Raw genomic sequence first — 25,380 nt, 5'->3', positions numbered from 1 at the left:
GTTGGTGGGAGGTAGGGGTAGTTTTCTACAACATGCACAATTTACACTTGCTTTTTGCCATTCGTGACACCCTTTCTGTACTAATGACTTGACTTTCCATTTCGAAGATTAAATGTGGACGGTAAACTGGTAGAAGAGTGCGTGCGCGCGTGTGTGTATGTACGTATCTGTCTGTGTGTCTGCCTCGGTATGTATGTATGTATGTGTGTGTGTTTTGACATACGTATGCATATACCAGTATGTATGTACTGCAAAGGGGGATACGGCGAGAAACGTTAAATAGTTAACCATGATGGCCATTACGGGAATACAGTCACACTTAACTGACTCTAAAACTGCTAACCTTGTTCAGAGACCAGAACCTTAAACGAAGCTAGCACTGAATGTTTGATGACATCAATAATTCCCTGAAGTAAGTTTAGAAAAGTTTGAAAGACCAGAGACTTAATCCCCGGGATCGAGTCTGTTCTGGTCTGTAAAAGGATCATAGCTCTTTATTTTCCGTTGAAATTGTAATCTAGTAAGCAAATTTCCTGACAAGACAATGTGACGCCTGACATAGGCCTTTAAATGCTTAATACGTGTATATGTCACTAATTCACGGTGTAGTCCAGTTATAAGTCCAGTAAACCTTGTACTATATACTCATGCAAAGGATAATAGCAATATACATTACAGTAATTTTCACTTTCTACATAATTTTTTCAGTTGGTTGATTGTCCTTCCTCCTATCTGTAAAATTATAAACCCCTCGTTTTAGGTTCAAAAATGAGAAATACATATATTGCCGTGAGGTCAAATGATGACCTAGATTCCATATTCAGATATAAAGGGAAATAGAACGGGATTTTATTGATTTTCCGACAACTATTAAATGATTACGTGTAAGTAAGCATTTGCAAAATTATTTTTTTAGAATTTTGTTATCTCCCTTCGTCAAAAATATCCTGCACAGTAATATGGAGTATGAAACTGTGAATTACTCTGTCATGCTTGTATTTGTACGCCTGATAGTTGTTGAACAATTGGAAACGGATTGTATTCAGTGCGTTCACTACATATACTTTGTACATCCAGTTACTGCGAGCAGGTATTTGAGTGTGATTAGTGTCATACGTGTATGTACTATGTGTTTGATGTGAACTATTTAACAAAGCCTAATACGTAAGAACACTACCACCACCACCACCACCACCACCACCACTACCACTAACTACTACTACTACTACTACTACTACTACTACTGCAGTGAAGACGTGTGTGAGGTGCTCCGTATCAACGCAAGATTTTGGTTGACTGAGAAGACATCCCTCGCCAATCTTCACTGATTTGTGTTGTCATCGAGTTCTACTTTCGGTTAGTTGTCATTTTTGTTGTTTTTGGTCGGATTTGTGGTCGATTTTGTTGGATTCTATCTTTGCCGAGGCCGGGCAAGGCCAGTGAGGCAAGATGGCGTCCACAAGCCAGGTGTTCAGATGTCTCACTCGAAAGCATGGTTTGAAATGTTCATCTGTTGAGGGTGTGAGAGTTGAGATATATGTAGAAGAAATTGCAAAAATCACGGGACCTGGAAATATTATCGCTGCGTCTCGTGTCAATGGTGCAGTAATTGTGTTTTTAATGTCAACTAGTTGGGTCGAAACCGTTTGTTTAGACGGATTTGAACTGGATGGTTGTTGGGTTTCGACAGAACCCTTGGTGAAACCCGCAACAAAGGTCATACTTTCGGGAGTACCTCCCTTCATTCCAAACCAAGTTCTCATAAATGAACTAAACAAGTGTGGTAGAGTTGTTGGTGGGGTTAAGACCATTCCTTTAGGTTGCAAGTCGGAAAGATTGAAACATGTCAAATCTTTCCGACGTCAAATGTATATTCTGCCAACAGTCACTGATGATGAATTATGGGGATGTTACCATGTTACGTTTGAGGACAAAACTTATCGTATTTATTTGTCATTTGATGAATTGAGATGTTTTAACTGTCATAAGATTGGTCATATAAAAAGCAATTGTCCTGGGTCTGAGACAATCGTTGAAAAGGAAAATGCTAAAGATAATCAGGAAAAAACGAGCGAGAAAGATGGTTACAATATCGAAAACGCCACTGATATGGTTGACGAAAATGAATATGTAATGATGGAAAATATTCAACGCTATGGTACACCTGTTATTGACAATGAAGTAGCCAATAATGACAAAAGTGATGACGTAAGCGATAACATGCACGGTGGGAGCTCGGTCATCATGCATCACTACTGATAAAAATACCGATGGCGAATCTATCTCAAAAAGGTGACACATTACTGAAACTTAACAATGGCGACACTTCAATAGAAAACGTTAATGAGATAGAAACCGACATCAAAGAAAACCCTCGTGCAAACGATAAAAAATCTGCTAACGAAAAGGCGCTCCCATCAGAGATTATTCCTGCCAATAAAGCCAACTTTAGTGTCGAAGAGAGGGTACTAACCCCTCCTTCACCTTTCCCACCCTCTCCCACCTTTTCGCCAGCCTCAGATTACCCCACTACGTCTGATTCTCAACAATCAATTTCCGTTCAGCTTTCTGATTCGTCTCTTCCCGGTCCATCAACTCTCTTTAGTGAAGACGTCAGTATCTCTCAAGATCTTTTTGCTACTCCTCGTCAAGAAGATGATCACGATGAAACGACGTCTATGACATCAGAACTATCCGATATTTCCCAGACCTTTGAAAATAACCGTCAGTTGCCGTCCTCTCAATCAATTGAAGAGTTCCTTGAGGATACTCTTCACTCAAAGAAAATAATTACCAGATGCATCGAGTTTTGTCCGGATCTTAAACTTTTAATCACAGCTTTCAATAAATATCGTAAATCCCAACCTTTAACTGGAGCTCAAAAAGCACGTGTTCAAAAAATTAGCTCTAAAGTAAAGCAGCATATTAAAACCACTGGTAAATTCGTCCATTAACTTTCTCCGCTATGTTTAGTCTCTTTTTCATTTTATTGACTGCTATGGCAACCATTTCTGGGTTGACATTAAATGTCCGAGGCTGCCGAGACGCACTCAAGAGATATCAAGTTCTCGAATATCTCAAAAATGAGGTTCCTACTGATTTTCAGCTCCTCCAAGAAACACATACGTTGGAAAGTGACGAAAGAATTTGGCAAGTTATTTGGAACGGAAAAGTCATTTTTTTCTCATAAAGGTACAAATCAAGGGGGAGTTGCGATTCTGTTCTCACCAAACAGAAAATTGACATCCTTGACACGAAAGAATTAATGAATGGTCATCTCCTTCACGCACCTCCTTCACGCACACGTGCTTATCAATGATAAACCAGTGCATGTAATCAATGTTTATGCCCCTCGAATTCTACGGAACGTTTCCATTGTTTTAAAATACTTAAAACGCATCTTGATTCCCTTAACAATGACCCGATTTTCTTGGGTGGAGACTTCAATTGCACAATTGATTCTGATATTGACCGTTCTGGCAGAGAGCCCGACCCTCGTACTTCACAACTCCTCAACAAAATTATTCATCGTTTTGAATTAGTTGATGCGTGGCGTAATCAAAACATTTCCCTTCATTATTTCACTTGGTCCCGCGATAACAGTTATGCCAGGCTTGACAGAATTTATATTAAAGAGCATTCTGCAATAAACTGCTGCAATATTATTAATTCGTCTCTCTGTTTTACTGATCACTCTGCCGTGAAAATAGTTCTTTCTCAGAAATGCACTAATCACCATAATCCAGTGTGGCATATGAACACAGATATTTTAAATGATAATGATTATGTTGACCTTATTTCCTTGTTCTGGGGAAATTGGCGTGAAAAGAAGTCTAATTATCATAGGATTCAACATTGGTGGGATATTGGAAAAAACAAAGTCAAGCAGCTAACCCAGCAATATTGTTATCACAAAAATACGGAAAGAAATATTTTGAAACGCAACCTTGAAAAAGAAATTCGCCAGCTAGAAAATTCTCTCTTCCAAGACCCGTCCGTCCATGCTATTTATAAAGCTAAGAAAGATCTTCTTAAGGAAATTCTTGACTATGACACTAAAGGGGCGGCCATTCGCGCCAAACATAGACATATCAGTACGAATGATACTCCCAATAATTTTTTCCGTGATATTGAAATCAATAATGGGAAAAGAAAGCCTATTATCCATCTACAGAGGGAGGACGGTTCACTTACTGAAGATCAAAAGGAAATAAGAAACCTTACATATGCGTTTTATCAGGATCTGTATTCCCCGGGCCCGATTGATAAGAACTCTGAAAACTCCTGCATGATAGTTTGCCACAACTTAATGAGACAGACAAAGATGTTTTGGATAATCAAATCATATATGACGAGCTCACAAATACAGTTAAAAACCTCTCTTACCTTTTTCACACTTTAGAGGCTTTTGGTTTCGGCCAAAATTTCATCAACTACATTAAACTTTTATACACCAATGCACAGAGTTTAGTCCGGGTCAATAACAATCTCACTGCCCCTATTTCTTTTAATCGAGGAATCCGCCAGGGCTGTTCCCTTTCCGCACAACTTTACATTATTGCCATAGAACCTTTGCTCAATAAAATCCGGACTAAAAGTGATATCAAAGGTCTTACCATTCCAGTGTCTCATACAACTTGTACTCTCTCCGCGTATGCAGATGATGTTGATTTTATAATAACTCGTAATGATGATTTTAGTAAACTTCACCGCTGGCTTAATACTTATAATAAAGCATCAAACTCTAAGACAAATATTGGTAAGACGGAGAGTCTTTGGGTTGGAAGTTGGAGGGAAGGAAGGATAGCCCTCTCAACATCACCTGGAATAGCAACGGTCTTAAATGCCTCGGGGTGTATCTTGGTAACGACCAGCATTTTGAAAGCAGAAATTGGACTGAACTGGTTGATAAACTTTCAAATGATATCGACTACTGGAATCAACACGCTCGAAACATATCGTATCGTGGGAGAGTTTTGATTATCAATAACTTACTAGCAAGCAAATTTGTGTACCGTTGTTCTTCACTTTGCCCTCCAGCCGGCACGGTGGCCTACGTTCAGTCTCGCCTCCTTGATTTCTTTTGGCAAGGAAAACATTGGATCCCTGCAGAAAAGTTATACCTTCCTATCAATGAAGGAGGACAAGGTCTCGTTCATTTACCGTCTCGTGTCAAGTCTTTTCGTCTCCAGTTTGTTCAAAGATATCTCTACTCCGACTATGACCATCCTATTTTCCGTTTTGTTGATCATTATTTCAGTCAAGTTCAAAGCCTCTGTTACTCTAAAAATCTTCTTGCAGTTGACATTGATTCCCCTTTCATTTGCATTCCCAACTTTCATAATGACTTGCTGACATGCTGGTATTCACTATCAAAAATTTTGTAAACAAATTTTAAAAACATTGACGAGGTCCTTCAAGAGCCGCTGTTTTACAATAAGGAAATCCTTCACCTTCACGAGAGAGACGTTAAAAATAGATTATTTTATCAAGTCTGGCATCACAAAGATTGGCAACTTAATTGATCACCAACAAAAAACATGGTTGACTGATACAGACATTTATTCTAAGATTGATATCCATTCTCGTCGCATCGCTAAACTCATTCACAATGACATTTTGAAGCGTCTAGATCCACATAAAAACAGTGATCTGAGACGGTTAAAATACACTTTAAAAAACAAAGTAAATGTACAAAAGCAATTTTTAAATGTCTACAAAATTGAAATTTCAGATATTAAAACAAATTAAAATCAAACACAACCTAAAAATCTAATTTAAAAATTCAAGTCTAAAAAGGTAGATTTTTAGCAAACGCTTAAAGCTATTAAAGTTTGAACACAAACGAATGCTCAGCGGAAGAGCGTTCCACAATTTGGGAGCAGCAACACTAAAAGCTCTGTCACCATATTCCTTTGTACTAACTCTGACCGAACACAACTTAAAATGTTCTGCCGAACATAGATTACGTCTTGGGGTGTAAAGACTTAATATTTCTGTGAGATATTTGGGGGCATAACCATGACGACATCTGAAAGTGATTATCAAGATTTTAAAAGTAATCCTTTGATGAACTGGCAACCAGTGCAATTCCTGTAAAAGTGGAGTAGTGTGAGAATGACGATTGGAAAGGGTAACAATCCTGGCAGCAATGATTTGTACGTGTTCGACTAATTGAATATTGAGGTATACCGTACAGCAAAGAATTACACATGTCGATACGGGGGGGGGGGGATATTAGAGCATGAACCAACTGTTCAGTAGTAGTCCTAGACAAATATTTACGGATGAGGGCAATGCGACGAATGTGAAACATAGTGGACTGACAGATCGAGCCGATGTGGGTTTTCATAGAAAGACATGAATCAAGAAGAACACCCGGGGACTTTGCATTACACTGAGCTGGAATCAATGCATCACCAATACGAATTTTACTTGATCCACTATCAGAGGGATCATTACATGAAGAAAAAATTACAAATTCAGTTTTGTCATCATTTAGACACAAGAAGTTAGAAAACATCCAGTTTCTGACATCAGAGATACATGCTTCAAGATTTGTGATTGTAACATCATAGTGTGCTCTCGGAAAAAAAACCATATACATGCTTGAGTCATCTGCATAAAAGTGGTATTTACAGCCGTGTTTAGAAATCAAATCACCGAGGGGAGATGTGAAAATATTGAAAAGTATAGGTCCAAGGACAGAACCTTGAGGTACACCAGTATCGACGGGATAATAAGGAAATAGCCATTTGGTTTCCTGACTTTGGTTTTTCTCAGGCACACGTCTATGGGGCATATACGCCGAGCGGAATAGACCGATCACAAGTGACTGTGCACAGTTGAAAAAAGTAAGTCTGGGTGAAGCAGGTCAAAAAAAAAAAAATGTTTCAGAGTCAATCTTCGAAGCCCCCATCTCAGAATGTCAAATGGAATGGTCCAAATCCCAGCTTGAAATTTATGCGTCCAATGAAAACCGAAGAGACGAATCGCGCGCGAATCTCACTTAGAGGGCGCTGTTCAAAATGGCAGCCACCATGAAGTAATTTCCATGGCGTTGTTCACTCTGTTTGTTGTTGACTGCACATATGCAAACGGTCGCAGAACAGTACATCAGCAATGGATGAGGAACAAATTGAAGCTTCGCTTGCTACTTACAAACAACAGGTATGTGTTATTGTTTTCAGAAAAGTTTACAAACACTTATCTGCTCACACCATAGACCCTCGAGTTTTTCTCGAGGGTCCATAAATTCGAGGGTCTATGCTCACAGTACACGACATTAATTTCTTGCCCTCAACCCTCAGGGAACTGAACTGCAGCTAAGTCATGTAGGTTGAAATTTAATACAAAACAAAGAAAAATCAGTACAGCTATAGATCACATCAATCAGTTGCAGTGCGCTGTTTACTTCCGACACATCACAATCGAGGAAGTGGGTAACGGGTTCCCAGACACTTCGCACCAAAACCACTTCGCACCATACCATCTCGTCCCATACCATTTCGCTTCAAAACCACTTCGCACCAAAACAACCTCGTACCAAAACCTCTTCGCCCCAAAAATCACGTTGCCCAAAACCAGTGAAGTTTTAATCACCTTTCTATCATTCCCAGGACTGAAATCTTGAAATTGTACACATTTCGAGAAAATGACATCGCATCGTACAATAACGCGCACGGCACCTGAAATGTACCATTAAGTAGTTTGCGTGTTTCTACCGTATGTTTCATGGAAGAATGAATGGTTCGTGGTAGCCAAGTTGCAGGTAAAAACAACGTTATGATACATCATGGCATCGATGTTTTAGCGACGAGTTGACGGAACTATACTTTAGTGAAGTGGTTTTAGTACGAGGTGGTACTGGGGCGAAGTGGCGTTGGACGAGGTAGTACTTTGGACGAGGTGGTCTTGGTGCGAAATGGTTTTGGGACGAAGTTGTGTGGGGCGAAGTGGTTTTGGTGCGAAGTGTCTGGACCCCGGGTAACGTACCTTAACTTGTACTTCCTAGCCCCGCGTACGATGCTGTGCATTCCCGGCGTTTAACAGCAAGGCACACTATACCAAAAGGGAGATTCTCTCCCAATCGGGAGACTTCTTAGAAATGTTACGTGTATTTAGATGCAGCTACTCGATGACAGTTTTTCTCAAAAATGACAAAAATCTCCGATCGGGAGACTTTGTCCCAAATGTGTAACAGTTTCAAATGGATGAATTCCAGGACATGACACCAAGAGGACAAGGGTGGCCTGCCACATTTTGCATGAACGTATGGCGAGCCACTGGGCCCTTGACCGTGCATCGCTGGCAAACAAACGGTTTGGGACGTCAGGTGAACAATTTTTTGCAAACTGTCATTCTCGCTTGCCAGCTGTTGCCGTAAAGAGGCGCGTGGTTTACGACTATGCAAACTGTGAGCGGTTGAGTTATTCCAGTAGGCATAGATCGTAATCGAGTTGACTTCGGCCGAAAGCAGTTAGAAAAGGTAGTTTTTTTGTGCGCGGTCCAAATTTGGACCACTATCTACCTCCATGCATGGATATATATTTTGTCAACAAACTGAATTTTGTGTTTTGATATATTGCATAGAAATATTGAAATAAAACAGTTGCAGCTTCTGCCCCGTTACAAGGCCTACTTGTTTGGATTTTTACGAAAATTTATACATTTTTAGATTTAAGAGTTCTTTAGGCCTTCATGCTCCATGGTAGCTGCAGTGCTGTTTTCGATCCACATGGTCGAAGATGTACCAGTATCACAGTCTCTCCGTACCTAGCCCTACCGTCCTACGTGTATGTCATGTGTGCCCTAGTCAACTGTTGGCTATGCTGCCTTCCTACTCCTATGGAAGTAGTGGATTTTTACCTCCATGCTACTCCCAACATTAGAGCACTCCCAACATACACACATGGCTGGGTTGCACTGTGGACATGCATCTGTGGTCGCACAGTACACTGGACATATTAGCACAGGGGACAGGAGTCCCTGGGGTGGGGGAGGGGTGGGGCTCTTTATGCACAGGTTTATTTTAACTTATTAATTTTGACTAATATTTCAAGTAAAGATTTTGACTACAAACCACCTGACTGCTTTGTTTATTACAGGTAAGCTTACAAGTTATTTTATTAATTTTTGACTCTGAGATTTTAAATAAAGATTAAATTTGACTTCAAACCATCTGACTGACTTCGTTATTTCCTACAAGTCCAACCTGTGTACATACCACTTTAATTGTTCTGCAAATGTTGCCAACTGGCTAATGGGTGTCCGTATCAGCGGATTAATTGATTAAGTAAACACCACAGCTGTCCCACACGCAGTAAAATACATGTAAGAAAAGGGGTGAAGATCACAGACACAGTGTCACGAAAAAACACAAATCTGAGCAGGTAGAGAAGTCCATTGAAATTTAACGACTATCAATACCCCCGGTAGTATCACTTTACTGATGAACTGCTACATGCCAATTTAAGCCGTCTAAAACGGTCGCCTTGAGCCAGAAAACCAACCTACACTATTGAGTTGACCGTGGTCCGATGTCGTCCATCAGAGCGGAAGTCGGAAGTACAACCTTTTGAACTCAAACCTGTTTATTTCCAGTGTACTAATTTCCAGTCGAGTAATAAACATTTTTCCCATGATACTTTGGATGTTTTCCAAGGTCAAAGTCGCGTCATATGTCTGTGCTTCGATGTACTACAAGTTTCGACTTCTTAGTTCTATTTAGACAGGACAGTGAATTTTCATTGACATGACATGTTACTACACATAAATATGAGTGAACATTGACTTGCAAAGGACTGTAGCTTTAGATTTCACGACGTACATAAATTTTCCATGAAGGCGCGACTTTGAGCAATTTCTGAATTCTGGATATTTACCATCTTGTATCAAAATCTGGCATATCAGCGATTTTGGGATGCTAATATCGATACTAAACGATACATCTAGAATGACTTGCCTTGTGTCTTGGCACGCCAGGTATGTGAAATCCCCGATATTTATCGGCAATTTCGAGACGCTAATATCAATACTACATGATACTAGAAATGAGCGTTTTTGATGCAAAGTAAGAACCAGGTATGAATTTTGAGAATGATAGGGAACGATTGACGGTTACATGATAGGTGAACTTACTAGTTTTCACAGTAAAATCGAACGCGGAAGATGACATGGCATGGTTTTTATAGCGATTCTGTTTCCTGACTTTCTTCTTCTCAGGTATACTGGTCTGTACACATGTCCATTCCATGGGCGCATAGGCCCAGAGCAGATAGACCACAGGTGACTGTGTAAATGCACTATGCTTAGGAAAATTTCACATCTAACAGAATACCGGTGAAAATTCCCAAAATTTGTCCTAGAATTCCTTAACAGGGGGTTGTATTTTTGGAAGATACATGAGTAGATGTTTTCAACTTGGGTGGCACACCCCAAATGAAAATATCAACAGTACCCCCCCCCCCCCCCCCCCAGGATCATACTAGACGATACTAGAATGACTTGCCTTCTGCCTCAGCACACCGGGTCTGAGAAATCGCAGATACACTGTACAGATCTTACCCGACCCGATCCCGACTTCCGTATTTTGACTTTGACTTCGATACAAGACAATACAAGATTTGTCAAATCGCGGATAAATATCCGAAATATATTTCACCACATTTTCAGATCTGGCCTTACCAATCTAACTTCGATATTGTATAGTCTAGTAGCCGTAAATATCCGATATCATATAAAAGTGCAATGTCGCGGTGTCCTCCAGATGTAAAGCTACACGTTTTCTCCTTAATCCCCTTCCCTTCCCATAGACATAAAGTTCAACAAGGACGCTTTTCCCGGTGACTCATGAAAATATTGACACTGCCTGTAACGGATACCCAAAATAAATGAAAAGACAGTCGTTATTCCGCTCTTAAAAAATTAGCTGGTGTAGGACTTTCGGATATGGGTGAAATAGGATCCCGCGTTACGATCCCATTGTTAGTGTTACAATAGTGTTTGTTTCGTTTAGAATAGGTGTAGGGAAGTTTATTTTAATGAGTATAATAGTGTTTTGTTAGTGTGTTTGTCCATATATGAATGCTGTTCCTCTTGTATATATTGGTTATTGAACAGAAATATCAAATTTGTTGTTGACTTCATTAATTTTCATGAAGACTTAATACTTGTGATATAAACTACAAACAATGAAAAATAAAATTTTAATCCTGACTTGTAACTAAGTTTGGAACAAAATTTGAAACTTGAGCTGCTTTGCATAAACTCTGAAACAAAATGATTAACTTCATGTTGCTTCAATAGCTATAACTCATGGAGGTGATCACTATTTTCATAAACAATTCAAAATATCAACGTACTTTTACAGTGTTTGATGATGGCTGAACTAGTATGCTGTAGATGCTCACTGAGAAATTAAAGTTTTAACTTCTGCAATGATGACTCAAAGTCAGTGACATTGCATAGTAAGGCAAGAAGCATCCTGTATACAACCTATAATCCAAGACAAATTTCTGTCTTTTCTATTACATTTACAGCTTAGACAAGTTGAGTTGGTGCTACAGAGTGCAGGAAGTGATGGACAAGAAGATCTGGTCCAACTTCAGAATGACTTGACAGAATTGGTGCAGCTTACTGAAGGTACATATATTGACCTACATGCAACACTGTATTCTGTATGAGAATCATTTCAAGGAAAGAGTACTACAGTTTTACATATTATTGCATCATGGGTTTGTAATAGTCTGGCTGTCATTACACATACTATATGTTCCTCCTCAGTCCAGCTAACATTTTGACATGCAAATTGTATATATATGCAATGGTTTTCCAAAGTGCACACTTTCTGTGAAAATGTGTTTATCAGCATTATTTCAACCTAAGGCAGGAATTTTTATGCATCATAAATCAAATAACGATAGATAATACAAGATGTCACATTTGGTGTCTTGCTAAAACAAAGAAACAATTGCAGTCACTGTCACATAATTTTTATGATGCTTTCATAAAAGCAATTGTTAAACATAGCTAGATTTACATTCCGTTTTCATTCTTCCTGTCAGGTTTACCAGTCAGGTCCAATGTAAAACAAAAATGCTATCTACACTGCATGTGTACAGTGTACTTTCTCAGGCTTCACCATAGGTATATGTGAATCCTAAAATATACATAAACATCTTGTTCATCAACACGTCTTCAAGCAAACGTAACATGGATTATTTTACTTACATGTATTTGATTTTATAGTGATACCATAAGGTATCTGTACACTGTACTTGCAGTGTGCTGTCCCAGTTATTATCAGGGCATCTTGTATTTCACTCTGATTTTCAAGGACTTGACCTGACAAGGGTTTACATATATTTTCTCTGGTCAATTAGCCAGTCTGCTTTCAGTGAAGAAAAGCAAGTTAATGAGTCTGCTAGACAGTTTTGAAACAGGCACTGGTAATCAGAGAGGTCAAAGTTCAACTAATCAACAGATTAGTCAGAGTGCTGGTGGTTCTGGAGTACAACTGAAAGACTTGTCAAAGGTAAGATAATACTACCAAACTATAGAATACGTTCCTAAAAATTACAAACGACCTCAAAAGAGAGATAAAACTGCAGCAAGTGAAAATGAATACAGTGAAAAATTGACCGACCAGCAAGAAATAAAATATTAGTATTTTATCTCTCACTGGTCAGCCAATTTTTTAACATAATGACCGTAGGTCATCATGTTATTGTGATGGGCTTGGGTTGACGTCGTCCATTGAAAATTTTCCGTAAACGACAAAAAGTCAAAAGCTGCTGAACAGACCGCATTGATATTTGTTACAGATGTTTAGGCCATGTTCAAGGTTTCGATTTGTTAAAATTGATTTTTAGGGGCCTTCCATATATGTACCATTATTATACATCTACCATCGAGAACAGTAGAATTTTGCCTGCGCAAAAAAACCGTACGGAAAGCTCGTTCCATAACACGTACGGTTTGAAGGCGCCCCATTCCATGCGGCTGTATCTGCGCGTTCACTGTAGAACGGTTTCAAGGGACCCCTTGGACGAGTGCCAGAACAAGTCTCGCGCACGCTCTGTACGTACGTACGTACGTGTGTGTGTAGTGCACACACTCCAAAACTTGAAGAAGCGCGTCCGAGGTAGCGTTCCACACTGGCGCGATAAAATCAGAAGAAAAATTGTTGACATTGCACTAAAACGGTCACTACTCCGACATTTTGATGCCCCGATCAGAAATGTAAGATGTATATTAATAAGGTTATTACGAAAATACCGCAAAGGATGCATGCGGACATTTGCGCCTTCGTGTCGGGCGATACACTGCGCCAATGTCCTCATGCATCCTTTGCGGTATTTTCGTAATAACCTTATAGTATTTTTGGAAAGTACACCAATCCTGCATTTTGGAGTGTTTTATGAGCTTCAGAATGGAAATGTGTGTTAGATGAATGCTAGAAACATGGAGGATGCACTGAATGGAAGTATCAGAAATTTCCAGACTCTTTTGGGCAACAAATAAAAAACATATTTCATATTTTAGATTCTCACATTTGAGATGACCTTGGCATTTGTCATATAACTTAGTCACATGACTAACTACTTGACCTATTTATACGCCACATAACATCTTGAGACAACAAAAGACTTCCTGAAGATTTTTATTGATGTTGTGTCTCAACATATTAGTGGGATTTATACGTGTGTGTTTACTCTGGAGCTGACACTGGATTAAAGTTAAACCTGTGTCAGTTGGATGTGTGACCAGACAACACCGAACTAAAGAACTAAATAAATTCAATGTGGAAGGGATGGTCCAGGTTCGGTGCTCCGTACTAAACAATGGCCCACGTCTGACCAGAACACCGAACTAAACCCGAACTATATCTTGTCTTCGGCCTGCAGTCATTACCACAATGGATGGTGTTTGAGCAAGAAGTTCAGGCTATCGCGGCAGCAATTGGTCACAGGACGAAATCAAAGTACTCATTTCTATCTGGAGACATGAAAACATCTTCGATATGATGGACGGTCGAGGTATGATTTTTTACGTCCATGGTCGAGGGATAGGCAAGTTTATGAAGTCATTGCTGCAAAGGCCAGGGAGACGAGATTTGAGAGAACCGCGGAGCAATGTCAAGACAAAATCAAACGGTTGTGAGCCCAATTCAAAACCTTGTCCCACAACAACCGTCGTAGTGGAAAAGGCAGAAAAATGGATGCCCCACCTTTCTATCCAAAGTTTGTGTTGCATTGGTGTTTGTTTCATTTCGGATATGTGTGAAATAGGATCCCCGCGTTACGATCCCATTGTTAGTGTTACAATAGTGTTTGTTTCGTTTAGAATAGGTGTAGGGAAGTTTATTTTAATGAGTATGATAGTGTTTTGTTTGTGTGTTTGTCCATATCGTCTGTAAAAGGGTGCAGTGTGGGATTCATGATCGGAGTTAGGAAAAGGAAACATAAACTTGCTCGTTTTCTTCGACAGCTACTCATAAGTCTTTATGGAATGGATATCAACATCAGGCAGAGTAAGGCCATCAAAAGTCTCTTCTTGTAAATGTCTTCACCGATGGCATCTCGGTCGGTCGATTGAAACATAGTCCCTCCCCGTGATTGAAAACAAAAAGAGCATAGACAGTAGCCCTGCATACGATGCTGCGTGTTCCCGGCGTTATACGGCCTCCCACCACATCAGTAAAATGCTGGGAAATCACACAGCATTGTACTAAGGGCTACGTAGACAGCAGCTGCCCGATATTTGTGTCTGCCATTGCAAGCTGGCGATTGTTCTCTGGTCCAGTGAATACCGCTGAGGACACTTGACCCAATCTAACTTTATACCTTGTTGATTGACGTGTAAATGTGAGATCGCTTAGATCGCTGATAAGGAATATTTACAGAGCGAATAATCAGATATCCTCAGGTTTAAAAAAATACACGTGTACTGGTGACTTTTATCTCACATCTGCTCACTTCAATCAAGTAAACATCCGTGAGTCAATATACAGACTTTGACATTCACATTCCAGAGGTTAAGTATCCACGATGTCACATGTTACAGTCTTTACTCTTAAACAATAAAGTTACAAGTTTTAAGTTAGTTATCAAGCTATCACGAGCAAGCGTCAGTCCCTGTGTTCCCACAGGAAATTACAGGGAACAAATAATTATTTGAGAATTTTTTCTCCTTTAAATGAAGATATATTACAATTAAAACCTGTCATGGATGGATTGCTCTCAAATGATCTGAAACACAGTTATTGCCCATTAGCAACAAATCTATAGCAATATTTATGTAAAGTCCATAAATTACACAAGGTATTAGACTATAAGATGACCATGACTTTGTTGCCCTACTTGATCATCTTAGCAAAGGCATTCACACCAAGAAAGATATCCAAATATTGCAAACTGAGTCATTAAAACAATCAGTGTACAAAGACATTTGGCAGGATCATGTCAATTATTGCTTTTTGCATATTTGATGAATGTTTGAAATTAGGGTGATATGTCTAGAACTACTACAGCAAATTTGATGAATCTTGGTACAGATCTTTAGCTCTTATAAATGTACAAAGATATTTGTGTATTTGATGAATTTTCATGTATAGTGTGATATGTCAAGAAATGCTGCAGCAAATTTGATGAAACTTAGCAAACATGTTGATCTCAAAGTGTTGTAACAGCATGCAAAGACATGTGGCATTGTCATGTCAATTAATTGCTGATTTGCATATAGAATGAATTTTCATAATTGGGCTGATATGTCAAGAAATGCTTCACCAAATTTTATGAAACTTGGTACAAATGTTTCTTTAATAGTGAATAAAGAAGTTGCTCTGTGTCATATTAGTTAATTTTTAATTTGCATATTTAATGACCTTCTTTTATAGTTTGATAGGCTCATCAATGGAATATCAAATTTCATAAACTTGCTACAGATGTTTATCTCACAGTGCTGTAATAGAATGCTATTTAGCAGTATTGTTGAAATTAATTTCTAATTTGCATACATAATGAATTTGTGGTGTTTTGTGGTACAGGTGATAATCTGTCAGTGTTATAATAGGATACAAAAACGTTCAGCAACATCCTGTGAATTAAGGTGAAGCAGCATGTTGCCAACACAGATTTTTTTCAAAGGAATAACAGTGTTTCTGGTAGTTATTTTTACCGTGCGTTTGCCCTACGCATGATAATGTGGTCACTAAAAATGCGTACTAACCTGATTTAAATGCGTACAATGTAATCCTATCACATACATGAGGTACTAACTGTTGCAAACATTTCAAAACATATGTTGTATTCAAAACAGACCTAATAACTTTTGAAGTGATTTTACATTTACCAAACAATTATATAGTCCAAACAAGTCTAGTACACTTTTGTTTTTCCAAAGCCCTTTCTTGGCTCTACCAAAAAGAGGAAATCCCAGTGTTTCCGGCAGTTTTTTTTACAATGCGTATGCCCTACGCATGAGGTCACTGAAAATGCGTACTAACCTGATTTAAATGCGTACAATGTAATCCTATCACATACCGGTACATTAGGTACTAACTGTTGCAAAACATTTCAAAACATACATTGTAACATAAACAGACCTAACAACTTTTGAAGTGATTTTATGTTTACCAAACAATTATATGGTCCAAACAAGTCTGGTACATTTTTGTTTTTACCAAATTCCTTTCTTGGCTCTACCAAAAAGAGGAAATCCATGGTTCAGATATTGTTATATCGCTCCACAGAGTTATAAATCGAAACTAACTATGAAGTCACCAAGCAAAAGTCACAAAGCTCAGAGTCTGATAACATCTAAAATTTTGTCGGGTGTCTGCGTGCTCTAGAAGCGAAAATCTCTCTAGCCCTTTCATACGGGAAGTCGACGACACGAGGCCCTTCCATCGACAGCAACATCAAGTTATCAACGTTGTCATCAGACAATCTGCTACGCCTTGCCGTTATGATCCTGACAGCTGAAACCCCTTTCACATGGTACTGAAAACATGGGGATAACGAGTGAAATACATGCCAATAATTTTTCGAAATGCAGGAAACATTTCTGTGTACTCATGAATAAGTAAACGACATGACTCGGTGAAATTAGGGTGGCCATGCGCTCATAACGTGAATTTCATCTGTTGAAACTCATTCCGCAGCGAGTGCCCGTCAATTACGGGCTGCATGTCTGCGTCACCATGGTGTGATCCAAAGTGATCGATAAGTGTCTCCTGTGTATGTCTTATGAACTCAGCTATCATGTCAGTGAGAATTTAATTTCCACATGCAGTTCTTCTATACTGTTCTTGTAATTTGAGAACATGTTAACACTTAACCAATATATTTTAAGCTGTACTCTTTGCTCAAGTGCAGGAACAATAAGCAAAGTTTATGAAACTTTCTGTGCTTACGCTTTGGTCCATAAATTAGATTGGTTTTAGTGGTGTGTTTATCCCAACACAAGAGAATATAGATAATGAACTACACCCTGATGAAGCCAGTAGGTTAAAGTTTCACTAGCATTTTGATAGTGTACAAGCTATTGTGTGTCTGACGATTCACATGTAGAATACAAACTCTGTCTTTGACTCAATTCTCATATTTAAATTGTAATATCCACAGGAAGGCCAAGAAACAGACCAACAACAAGGTGAGAGTAGTCTGAGGGAATATGAACACAAAGAGGGAGGAAGTGATCATACAGATGAGGAGGAGGAGGAGGAGGAGAAGGATGCTGCGGAGGATGATGATAGTCTTGATGAACTGATAGGTACAAAGTGTAGAGTGCCATACCATCCAGGATGGGGTGCTGTACACTATCAAAATGCTGTCATACTTCATATTGAATCAGTTGCAGAAACAGATTATGATCAAGTGAGTATTGATACATGCTGGTTGTAAATGGTCAGATTGAAATGCCATGCATATGAAATACAATCAACCCATACATGTATGTATCCATAAAGTCCATGTGAATATCGAGGATACAGTACGTTTTAATGTGTGTGTATGTATACCGGTATATATATATATATATATATATATATATATATTATATATATATATATATATATATATATATATATATATATATATATATATATATATATATATATATATATATATATATATATATATATTATATATATATATATATAATCATCCAAAGATGGTTATATAGATGGTTTTAATATATTGACAATATGTCAAGCTATAGTGTAAATGTCCACTGTTATGGTTTGTAAAGATGCTTAAATTTACGTGTGAATGCCAATGATAAAAAGTGTATTCCAACCATTATAGTATCCGTTGTGATGAGAAAAAAGTGTCTGGATTCCTGTCTTAAAGGGGAAAATGTGTCAAAAAGTCCTTTCTCCTTCGGTAGACAATATTGTGTGATTTTTGATAATGTTAGGGGAGCATTGTGTCCAAAAAGACAAAGAATGGTTTTATGTCCTCATAAACCTTATTTTTCTTTTTTTTTGGTGTGTGGGTTTAGTCCAAAGTTCGGGTTCTGTTTTGTAATCCCACAGACAAGTCGATGTTACCATGCCCGTACTTTCTTGATGGCAAGTGCAGATTTGAAGAAAAATGCAGGTGAGTGTGACCTTTCAACTTTAACACATCTTTGCATTATGAAGAGGGCATACAGCACCAACTGAGTTTGCTCTGTCAATACTAGTGAATTCATTGGCCCTTTGAGTTGATTGGTGAATTTAGTGGCCCTTTGAGTTGATTGGTGAATTCATTGGCCCTTTGAGTTGATTGGTGAATTCAGTGGCTCTTTGAGTTGATTGGTGAATTCTTTGGCCCTCTGAGTTGATTGGTGAATTCATTGGCCCTCTGAGTTGATTGGTGAATTCTTTGGCCCTTTGAGTTGATTGGTGAATTCAGTGACCCTTTGAGTTGATTGGTGAATTCAGTGACCCTTTGAGTTGATTGTTGAATTCATTGGCCCATGAGTTAATTGGTGAATTCAGTGACTCTTTGAGTTGATTGTTGAATTCAGTGACCCTTTGAGTTGATTGGTGAATTCATTGGCCCTTTGAGTTGATTGGTGAATTCAGTGACCCTTTGAGTTGATTGGCAGTTGATTGGTGAATTCTTTGGCCCTTTGAGTTAATTGGTGAATTCAGTGGCCTTTGGATTGACTGGCAGTTGATTGGTGAATTCTTTGGCCCTTTGAGTTGATTGGTGAATTCAGTGGCTCTTTGAGTTGATTGGTGAATTCATTGGCCCTTTGAGTAGATTAGTGATTTCTTTGGCCCTTTGAGTTGATTGGCAGTTGATTGGTGAATTCATTGGCCCTTTGAGTTGATTGTTGAGTTCAGTGACCCTTTGAGTTGATTGGCAGTTGATTAGTGAATTCATTGGCTCTTTGAGCTGATTGTGAATTCAGTGACCCTTTGAGTTGATTGGCAATTGATTGGTGAATTCTTTGGCCCTTTGAGTTAATTGGTGAATTCAGTGGTCCTTTGAGTTGACTGGCAGTTGATTGGTGAATTCAGTGGCCCTTTGAGTTGATTGGCAATTGATTGGTGAATTCTTTGGCCCTTTTTAGTTAATTGGTGAATTCAGTGGTCCTTTGAGTTGATTGGTGATTCAGTGACTCTTTGAGTTGATTCGTGAATTCATTAGCCCTTTGAGTAGATTAGTGATTTCTTTGGCCCTTTGAGTTGATTGGCAGTTGATTGGTGAATTCAGTGGTCCTGTGAGTTGATTGTTGAGTTCAGTGACCCTTTGAGTTGAATGGCAGTTGATTGGTGAATTCATTGGCCCTTTGAGTTGATTGGTGAATTCAGTGACCCTTTGAGTTGATTGGCAGTTGATTGGTGAATTCTTTGGCCCTTTGAGTTGATTGGTGAATTCAGTGGCCCTTTGAGTTGATTGGCAGTTGATTGGTGAATTCAGTGGTCCTTTGAGTTGATTGGTGAATTCAGTGACCCTTTGAGTTGATTGGTGAATTCAGTGGCTCTTTGAGTTGATTCCTTAATTCATTAGCCCTTTGAGTTGATCAGTGATTTCTTAGGCCCTTTGAGTTGACTGGCAGTTGATTGGTGAATTCATTGGCTCTTTGACTTGATTGGTGAATTCAGTGACCCTTTGAGTTGATTGGTGAATTCAGTGACCCTTTGAGTTGATTGGTGAATTCAGTGACCCTTTGAGTTGATTGGTGAATTCAGTGACTCTTGAGTTAATTGTTGAGTTCAGTGACCCTTTGATTGATTGGCAGTTGATTGGTGAATTCATTGGCTCTTTGAGCTGATTGGTGAATTCAGTGATCCTTTGAGTTGATTGGCAGTTGATTGGTGAATTCTTTGGCCCTTTGAGTTGATTGGTGAATTCAGTGGCCCTTTGAGTTGATTGGTGAATTCAGTGACCCTTTGAGTTGATTGGTGAATTCAGTGGCCCTTTGAGTTGATTGGTGAATTCAGTGACTCTTTGAGTTAATTATTGAGTTCAGTGACCCTTTGAGTTGATTGGCAGTTGATTAGTGAATTCATTGGCTCTTTGAGCTGATTGGTGAATTCAGTGACCCTTTGAGTTGATTTGCAATTGATTGGTGAATTCTTTTTGGCCCTTTGAGTTAATTGGTGAATTCAGTGGCCCTTTGAGTTGACTGGCAGTTGATTGGTGAATTCAGTGGCCCTTTGAGTTGATTGGCAATTGATTGGTGAATTCTTTGGCCCTTTTTAGTTAATTGGTGAATTCAGTGCGCCTTTGAGTTGACTGGCAGTTGATTGGTGAATTCAGTGGTCCTGTGAGTTGATTGTTGAGTTCAGTGACCCTTTGAGTTGAATGGCAGTTGATTGGTGAATTCATTGGCTCTTTGAGTTGATTGGTGAATTCAGTGACCCTTTGAGTTGATTGGCAGTTGATTGGTGAATTCTTTGGCCCTTTGAGTTGATTGGTGAATTCAGTGGCCCTTTGAGTTGATTGGCAGTTGATTGGTGAATTCAGTGGCCCTTTGAGTTGATTGGTGAATTCAGTGACCCTTTGAGTTGATTGGTGAATTCAGTGGCTCTTTGAGTTGATTGGTGAATTCATTGGCCCTTTGAGTTGATCAGTGATTTCTTAGGCCCTTTGAGTTGACTGGCAGTTGATTGGTGAATTCATTGGCTCTTTGAGTTGATTGGTGAATTCTTTGGTCCTTTGAGTTGATTGTTGAATCCAGTGACCCTTTGAGTTGATTGGTGAATTCATTGGTCCTTTGAGTTGATTGGTGAATTCAGTGACTCTTTGAGTTAATTGTTGAGTTCAGTGACCCTTTGAGTTGATTGGCAGTTGATTGGTGAATTCTTTGGCCCTTTGAGTTGAATGGTGAAGTCAGTGACCCTTTGAGTTGATTGGCAGTTGATTGGTGAATTCTTTGGTCCTTTGAGTTGATTGGTGAATTCAGTGGCCCTTTGAGTTGATTGGTGAATTCAGTGGCCCTTTGAGTTGATTGGTGAATTCAGTGTCCCTTTGAGATGATTGGTGAATTCAGTGACTCTTTGAGTTAATTATTGAGTTCAGTGACCCTTTGAGTTGAATGGCAGTTGATTGGTGAATTCATTGGCCCTTTGAGTTGATTGGTGAATTCAGTGACCCTTTGAGTTGATTGGCAGTTGATTGGTGTATTCATTGGTCCTTTGAGTTGATTGGTGAATTCAGTGGCCCTTTTAGTTGACTGGCAGTTGATTAGTGAATTCATAGGCCCTTTGAGTTAATTGGTGAATCAGTGGCCCTTTGAGTTGATTGGCAGTTGATAGGTGTAATATATGCTAGCTGTTTTAAAGTGTTAATCTGTCAAAAAGATGGTCTGCATAAGCAGGAAATTTTATAACAAAATTTGTACGTTAGGCACCTCATTATGATTTGCCGTATAGGCAATTTATTACAACTAATGACATTTACAAAGAAAGTAAGCAAGAAAATTTTGTGTGGTTTGATAGACTACTTGTCTTTAAGGGTACAGACTGACATGTTGTTTTAATTTTTACATGTTAAAAGGAAACCATATCATTTGCAGAAATGACAGTAAAATCCCTTTTATACTCACATCATACATTCAATGATCGGAGCCAGAATAAAACAAAAATTAATTAAAGGATGGAAATAAATTATTTGTACAATAGGTTGAAAATTTAAGCCTTATATTCATTTTTCATCTTTGTTATATAAAACGTTATTACAGGTGGCCATTTTCTATGATTTGGCCAGACATGTGACCTATTAGTAATAGTATTACACTTGCATGTATGATCAGTTGAGTGCTTGACAGCCAGAAAATGTCACAACAATACTGGGTACAGCCTTTAGGATATTGTGTGTACATTTAGATAATTTTGTCAGTTTGATATCATTCATTTATTGTGTTTGTAAATTATGGTACTATGCATAGGGATAACAAAGGCAATGGTTGTGTGTAGAGGTCTGAGGGACAACATCAGTTTTTCATGATTTTTACATCCATGAATACCTTTTGGAAACTACAGGCACCATCAACCATGAATTCATTTGTATCAATGTAAATCATGCATGATATTAGTTTGTAATAAAGTTTTCCATTTCACATCTGAGGTTTACAAAGAGCTTTACATGTGTGAGCAGCAACTCTCTGCTCAGCATACTGTTTACTGTAAAATACTTTCAATTCACTGCATACTTAATGGCCAATATAAATTGAAAGAGTTAGTTTTTTTATTTAGTTAAGACAACAGGATACTTTGACCATTATGTACTGTATGGCAATGTTTAAATGATCTGCTGAACCAGTCAAGTCTTGACTCTAGAAGAATTTGCTAAAGGCATGCTAGCTAAAAAAGACATGTTTTGCAGTATTCTATTCAGTGTTAGGACTGCTCAGTGTCTCTTAGTGAGTTTGAAGATATGCACTGTTGACCACTCTTTATATCATAACTCAAAGTTTCATCCTGTACTACAGACTCTCGGTAAAAATAAAATTGATAACAACATGCAAAGACAGTCACTTTGTTCCCCTTGAAATACATTTTCTTAATTTGAAAATTTTTTTTACCAGGTTTTCACATGGCTATGTTGTCAATGTTGAAGATATAGAGCCTTTTAAAGATCCAGATTTTGGGTAAGTTGTCATGACAACAATACCTAGCTCTAGTCATTTGTCTTTTGCTTCAATGAATCTGACATCATTAAGACAGTTGTATTCAGATATCACATCAGTGGTATTCAGATATCACATCAGTGGTATTCAGATATCACATCAGTGGTATTCAGATATCACATCAGTGGTATTCAGATATCACATCAGTGGTATTCAGATATCACATCAGTGGTATTCAGATATCACATCAGTGGTATTCAGATATCACATCAGTGGTATTCAGATATCACATCAGTGGTATTCAGATATCACATCAGTGGTATTCAGATATCACATTAGTGGTATTCAGATATCACATCAGTGGTATTCAGATATCACATCAGTGGTATTCAGATATCACATCAGTGGTATTCAGATATCACATCAGTGGTATTCGGATATCACATCAGTGGTATTCAGATATCACATCAGTGGTATTCAGACATCACATCAGTGGTATTCAGATATTACATGTACATCAGAGCTATTCAGATATCACATCAGTGGTATTCAGATATCACATCAGAGCTATTCAGATATCACATCAGTGCTATTCAGATATCATATGTATTACATTGCTGAAAAACTTCAATAGATGACTATTACTAGATTTGAACTGTGTGAAAGTTTGTCTCTACATGTAATTATGTGTAAGTCTTCTGAAAACATATTTGTTGTATGGAAGAACACATTCTCAGTTTTCTATTGACAAACAAGTTGCATACATGTACCTTCTGAGAACCAGGGTCATCATTGCACTAAAGCAATTTATTATTATATTAAGGTTCCAAGACAAGTTATTGACCTTGTTAAACCAACAATTCTCTAGTGGTCAATAAGCTCAGAACCCCCATAAATCATATATTTTTGGAAAGCCTAGATATAGGGACACATTTTGGTTACCATAGTGTCACCATTGTTTACATAACTATCATGTGACAGGTAATTTTCGTAACTTTCAAATATCGGTTTTCACTTTGTTTTGTTACAATGCTTTGGGATATGTGGCTAAAATTTGTGTGAGTGCCAGCTGTCCTAGGATCTTCCAAGTGAGTCTCAATTTTTTTTTAAACCTTCTAAAACAATTTAAATGCCAGAAAAACTATCAGAGCTGTGAATTTAACCCCAGATGATTTCTTTGAAATTGTGCCCACCAAAAACTAAGCAAGATATAAAAATGTGAGACACACTTTGAAAGAGCGTTGTGACAGCTTGCATTCCAGCAAGTTTGAGTCAGATATTTTGAAGTATTGAGACAAAACAAAGGGAAAACCGATTTTTGAAAGGTTGTGCAAATTACCTGTCACGTGATAATTATGTAAATAATGGCGACACTGTGGTTACCAAAATGTTCCCCTATATCTAGGCTTTTGGAAAATGTATAATTAAGGGGGGGTTCTGAGCTTATTATACACCAGTCAATTATTAGATTAAAAAGGTTAATTACTTGTTGTGGAACCTTAAACATTTCAAATATAGATGTTACTGCTAGGGTTGGTAAACATTGATAACTGATTCAGGAACCTTGCAGATAACATTTCTGCTGTCCCATGATCAGATAGATCTTCTTGATATAACAAGGGGAACCCTTCTAAAATGAGTAGGGAACCCTGGTAACATTTACCTGCCTACCACCCTTAACAAACACACTGAATATTAATACATTCTTCCTCAGTTTACTCCAATCAGGGAATAGATGTTTAGCCTTGCAAGACAATGGAATCTGGTACAAAGCAAAAATTGAAACTGTGGACTCAGAAGCTCATCTGTACAGTGTCAAGCTCAATTTATCACATCAGATCATCACCCTTGGAGTTGATTCTCTCATACCTATAGGTCAGTGTTCAAGTTTAGTTTATCACATTAGATCATCACACTTGTAGTTGATTCTCTTGTACTTGTAGGTCAGTGTCAAGTTTAGTTCATCACATTAGATCATCACCCTTTGGGTTGATTCTCTCATACTTTAGGTCAGTGTCAAGCTTAGTCATCCTATCAGATATTCAGCCTCGGAATTTAGGTGCATGTATATTTTGTAGGTCATCATCCTTTGAGTTAGTGCACTCATAGTCATACCTGTATGGTACATGAAAGTTTGTGAATCTATATTTGTAAGAAAGGATGAACATTCTGATATAGAGTTGGTTGAACTGACAAGTACTTGTACATGGCAAGTCAGTCTACTTCTAAGTAGACTATGTTGAATCAATAATATTTCTGTGTCAGAGAAGAACAACAAATTCAGATGTAAATGTCATCAAATTTCGTCTC

General features: G+C 38.3%; 1 protein-coding gene across 1 annotated transcript in view; it reads left to right on the top strand.

The window, feature by feature from the left end:
• Positions 1-7,007: 7,007 nt before the first annotated feature.
• LOC139114810 (zinc finger CCCH-type with G patch domain-containing protein-like) overlaps positions 7,008-25,380 on the top strand; it is a 37,026-nt gene continuing 18,653 nt past the window's right edge. Inside the window, exons 1-7 of the mRNA XM_070676745.1 lie at positions 7,008-7,170; positions 11,541-11,643; positions 12,384-12,535; positions 17,628-17,879; positions 18,505-18,602; positions 23,029-23,091; positions 24,785-24,945. Coding sequence (XP_070532846.1) covers positions 7,123-7,170; positions 11,541-11,643; positions 12,384-12,535; positions 17,628-17,879; positions 18,505-18,602; positions 23,029-23,091; positions 24,785-24,945 — 877 coding nt within the window. The 5' untranslated portion in view covers positions 7,008-7,122. The remainder of the gene's footprint in view (positions 7,171-11,540; positions 11,644-12,383; positions 12,536-17,627; positions 17,880-18,504; positions 18,603-23,028; positions 23,092-24,784; positions 24,946-25,380) is intronic.

The sequence above is a fragment of the Ptychodera flava genome, chromosome 16 (assembly GCF_041260155.1).
Source record: "Ptychodera flava strain L36383 chromosome 16, AS_Pfla_20210202, whole genome shotgun sequence".
NCBI lineage: Eukaryota > Metazoa > Hemichordata > Enteropneusta > Ptychoderidae > Ptychodera > Ptychodera flava.
Note: the sequence above shows the minus strand (reverse complement) of the source record. Positions and strands in the feature narration are given on the sequence as shown.